This window comes from Barbatula barbatula (genome assembly GCF_947034865.1).
Source record: "Barbatula barbatula genome assembly, chromosome: 13".
Classification (NCBI taxonomy): Eukaryota; Metazoa; Chordata; class Actinopteri; order Cypriniformes; family Nemacheilidae; genus Barbatula; species Barbatula barbatula.
Window position 1 is genome coordinate 8,785,992 of NC_136776.1, and position 4,407 is coordinate 8,790,398.

At 36.8% G+C, this 4,407-nt stretch overlaps 1 protein-coding gene across 2 annotated transcripts; it reads right to left on the bottom strand.

Annotated features, from left to right (window-relative positions):
• Nucleotides 1-441: 441 nt before the first annotated feature.
• Nucleotides 442-4,037, bottom strand: tm4sf18 (transmembrane 4 L six family member 18). Of its 2 annotated transcripts, XM_079471155.1 has the most exons (5): nucleotides 3,883-4,037; nucleotides 2,301-2,375; nucleotides 1,611-1,682; nucleotides 1,391-1,533; nucleotides 442-1,313 (listed from the first exon to the last, which is right to left on the bottom strand). In XM_079471155.1, exons 1-5 carry the CDS (start codon nucleotides 3,886-3,888, stop codon nucleotides 1,115-1,117), a joined length of 495 nt encoding a protein of 164 aa, XP_079327281.1. In that variant the 5' UTR covers nucleotides 3,889-4,037; the 3' UTR covers nucleotides 442-1,114. The 2 variants fall into 2 exon arrangements, with proteins under 2 accessions (XP_079327281.1, XP_079327280.1); XM_079471154.1 differs by lacking the exon at nucleotides 3,883-4,037 and having other exon boundaries at nucleotides 2,301-2,500.
• Nucleotides 4,038-4,407: the final 370 nt, after the last annotated feature.

Consider the following 4,407-nt stretch of genomic DNA (forward strand, 5'->3'; position numbering starts at 1 on the left):
ACTGGCAGCGAGTAACCCGATGTGCTCTGGGAAACTCCTGCCCGCTGTATGTCTGTCAAACTGTCTTATACTGTATAAGTTATATATTCAATAAATTCTATAAATTCTTTGTTTTTATAGAACAAGATTCTATTGTTGAAAAGGAGCTTTAAAGAAAATGCATGTTAGCAGACTGTGTAAATATTTGAACCGAGAAATCATAGAAAACATTAACATTATGAAATAAATAAAATGCATTGTAATATTATAATACTTTTCTATAAGATTTACACTTGTGATCCAGTGTAACTGGGAAAAATCTTAATATACAGCATGATGACAGACATGCATATCCATACATGTCAAGTGTCAAATATGGTCTGTATTGTTAATGTTGCCCATTAGGAAAAAATATTTTTAAAGATAATTTTTCTTTGTTCGGAGAAGAATAAATACCAAACAAACAATTACATTTACATTTATTCATTTGGCAGACGCGATCACAAGCCCAACGCTGTAAATAACTTTCACAGTAGAATTCTATTCAAACTGTTGCTCCTCAGATTTTACAACGGCTTGTTTCTATAACAATTTCTAAAGTTTTGTGTACTTTCATACATGAGTATGTTTCAGGTTTAAAGCCTTGTACTTAGAAGTCCAAATCTCAGTCCAGAAGCTTTATGTTGTTATAAGAGAATAAGGCTTGAGACATATTCTTCAGGTATTGCAGTGAATACTGTAGTCCACTTAATATACAAACACTAAAACACAAATTGATCCAAATTAGGTCAATAAACCAAAATAAAAAAGTCCAAAACTATTTTTAAAGGTTAAGCCTTCAATGACACATTTACTAATGAAAATGATCATAAAAACATACAGCAACTTTCAATATAGATACTGTATATAAAACATTATTTAAGCATATTTCTATCACTCAATAATATAGAAAATAACTTACAAAACTTACAAACCCATACAAAAATACATTTATACTTAACAAAATGTGAACAATATAGACATCTTTGTTCTATACAGAAAGCATGCACTGCTAACACAGACTCAATCTCCAGAAACATTCAGTAGAACGTCTTCCGGGAATCATGAATGTGTACGCTTCACATCTGATAGATCTTCAAACATTCAGGTTGTATTCCTGTTTATAACAGCAGGGCCGGCAGACGGCATTCACCAGTCCACTGATGAACTGCAGGACACATATGATGAACTCAATTGTACTGAGACCCAAGAGGATGGCCAGCAACGTCAAGTTCCACTCCACAATGTGTTTGGGCTGAATGCATTCAGACCATTCATCACGGGCGAAAAGATACCTGTATGAATGAAGAACAGAGTTAAAGGAGTCTGGTTTCATGAAGTCAGAGCAAACTATATCGCAGAGAACCCATACTTTGCCCCATCATTCTCGAAAGGAGACATCCATCCAGTCTTGGTTAAGCAATAAGGTCCCTTCAGTAGGGCGAAGGCAGAGACGAGGAAGCAGTATCCAGAGCCGGCCATTCCCACCAGAGCTGCTATCACTGATCCACACATCTAAAGACACACATGAAGGTCTTGTTAAACCTGTCAGGGACTGAGATGTCAATATGAGATGACGTCCAAACACTCACCGCACAGTTCTCTGTCCCACAGGCGTCCGCACATTTGCCCATTCCCAGAAACACAAAGGCAGCAAACAGTATCTGCACATGGACAGACAGCATTTCATGTCAAATGTGTCTTACTCTCATCAGCAGGGCTATACTGTACTGACTCAAAGTCAACAATGTGTGTCATGTGATGCATTCTAACGCAGGAAATTCAACAAGAACAGAAAATGTCCGGCAGGACTTTGGATTCCACTGCATTGCGGAAAGTTCCAGACAAGAAAGCAGACGCTTAATATAAGGAAGAGAAGTTTTATGAAAATATGAGTATTATTAAATGGGAATGTACCAATGACTATAATATTTGCATTTGAGGAATAAGGGGTTTTATTTTTATTAGCCTTATTTAAGGACTAGATATATTTTTTGCATTTTTATTTTGAATTTCACACAGAAAAGAGTTTTTGTCAGGTTTTCCTTTGAGTTTAAAATGTATGCATTTGGTATAATAATAATAACCTGATCTTTGTGCTGTTAACACAAGGCTCAGCCTACTGCAAGGCCATTTATGACAATTTTCTATTGTTGGAAACAATGCTGGTGATTTCAGTTTACCCCTGTGGGGGCCCTGACCCGAACAGACATATCAATTCACAAATCTCTGCACAAATTCAGCAACACAAAGACAGTTACTAAAACAAATGTGATACTTACAGCCAGACCACCTCCTCCGATGCCCATAAAGTACCAGACATATGTGGTGACATAATTCTCCTGAACGTAAGTGACCTGAGCGTCAGGGAAGAAGAGCAGGACATTAGCCAAGATACAGCAGGTGGCAAGAGGTAAGAGAGCAAAACCCAAAGATCTGGCGAAACCCAGAGAGCACATGTTCACACAGTAAGACAGGATACTAGGCTGGCTGGATGGAGACGTGGAAGGGTTTTAAGAGCCCCCCCCCCAACCCACCAGCAGTTCCACTTGGGAGGAGACAGGAAACAGCTTGACATTATACTGTGTGAGCACAAATGTCCTGACATAAGACATGAGTGGAAGGATGTTTTCGCACTGATGTTTCCTTATGCCATAATGCATTAGAGGTAACTTAAAATTCACTGTTTTGAGGTGTGAAATATACACATTTTACACTTTAATGAAGTGACTTTACATCTTTTAGACAAATACGATCTCCTTTGAAAACATTTGATAGTAACAGGGTTGACAAAGTTTCTCTCTATCGCCAATTTTGTTGCTAAAACATTAAATCGCAGGTTACTTTATGGGCCTGTGTTAAATGCCATCAAATGCACATTTCCAGCAAACCCAACAACTCAGCTTATGACTGTGAATCTAGGTAAGATGACAGTTTTTAAAACTGATTGTTTATAGACAAGCTCATTAACATATATTTTTGTTTATTTTAACCCCAGAAAATAAAGAAAAATTACAAGCAATATTAGCATTTAATTTCTTTCGAAATATTTATTTTTCAGGAAGAATACCCACAGAATTATTACTGTCCTATTGGGCAATTCAACTGTGCTGAAATAGTGGGATTATAACACCTAGTCCTATTAAGCGAATCTGAAATGTATTTTATTTAGTGAGTTTTCAAATAGGTTTATGAGTCACGTCTTTCAGTCTTGGGTCTTTCTTATCTGAGACTATAGATGGCATCATAAACAAACTCTCCGACAGCTAATACACCTGTGCATATGGACGACATGGGGTCCAGATGTGGAAAACGTTTATAAAAAAAACCACTACTGCCCTGTTGTTTCCTCAAGTGCAAGCCCCATAAACACTGAAGGCATTTAACATAATTTTCAATGGCTCTTAATTCATCTGATATATGATCACAAACGAAACGAATAAACTGAACTGTACACTTTGTGTTCCTCTGGCTGAAATATCTGCAGCGTTTGTGTGATCAAGGATAAGACGTCGCAGTAATCCGGCTTTATAAAGAAAGCAGCCTGTTATGAGGAAGTTTCACACTGGATTATGTAAGTGAACAGTGAATACAGCCGACAACTGTTTTCATTCTCTTGCCTGTGCTTTGACGGAGGGTTAGAGAACAAAAACTCTTGAGAAACGTTGATAATACGTTTAAAACACCAAAGCTGCAAAACCACCTGAGTTCACTTCATGTTTCTCCACAGGCAGTTTAATATGCATGTGTACATAAAAGCTGTATATTCACTGCACATGCAACATTTTGACTGCAACAGCAAAATGATAAAAAATATGTACATTTAATTAAAATTATGGAAAAATGTTGGCAGATATACATCACCATCATGTAAACAGTTTTCCTGCAGTCTTTTGGAAGGGAGGAACATTTCAGACCTCTTCCTTGTATGACAGAAATGAGTCAGAAAGGGAAACAATGGATGTGTAATGGCACATTACTTCCGGTGAACTGTTGATTCTGAGGACAGGACTTTTCCTAAAGAAAGCCCAGTGCCCTTTAGGAGAATGAAACAGGAAATTTCACAACTCTGAAACATGTTGAGAATATTTGTGATGTGATGTGACGGCAAACACTTGAGCCATGTGTCACAAAATCCCACCCAGCAGCCGCTTGACAAGTGGTGCATTGTGCTTCATACTTAAATATGAATTACAAATGAAAACCACGGCATGGTAGAATCTGACAATGCCATATAACCCTTTATACTCTATAAACAAATAACAATCAAAATGAAGCTGCATTATTTACATTAAATATTCAATAGAATATATAATACGTCTTATAAATTAACGATTTCATGTTATGAAATAATTTCCATTTATTCATGAAACATTTTATAAAATTATT

What these genes read in the sequence shown, in the direction of transcription:
- tm4sf18 (XM_079471154.1), bottom strand. Translation starts at nt 2,477, where the DNA reads ATGTGCTCTCTGGGTTTCGCCAGATCTTTGGGTTTTGCTCTCTTACCT. An exon ending in TCGGAGGAGGTGGTCTGGCT is followed by an intron (nt 1,683 to 2,300) that starts GTAAGTATCACA and finishes GTCCATGTGCAG; the next exon opens with ATACTGTTTGCTGCCTTTGT. An exon ending in GTGGGACAGAGAACTGTGCG is followed by an intron (nt 1,534 to 1,610) that starts GTGAGTGTTTGG and finishes GTGTGTCTTTAG; the next exon opens with ATGTGTGGATCAGTGATAGC.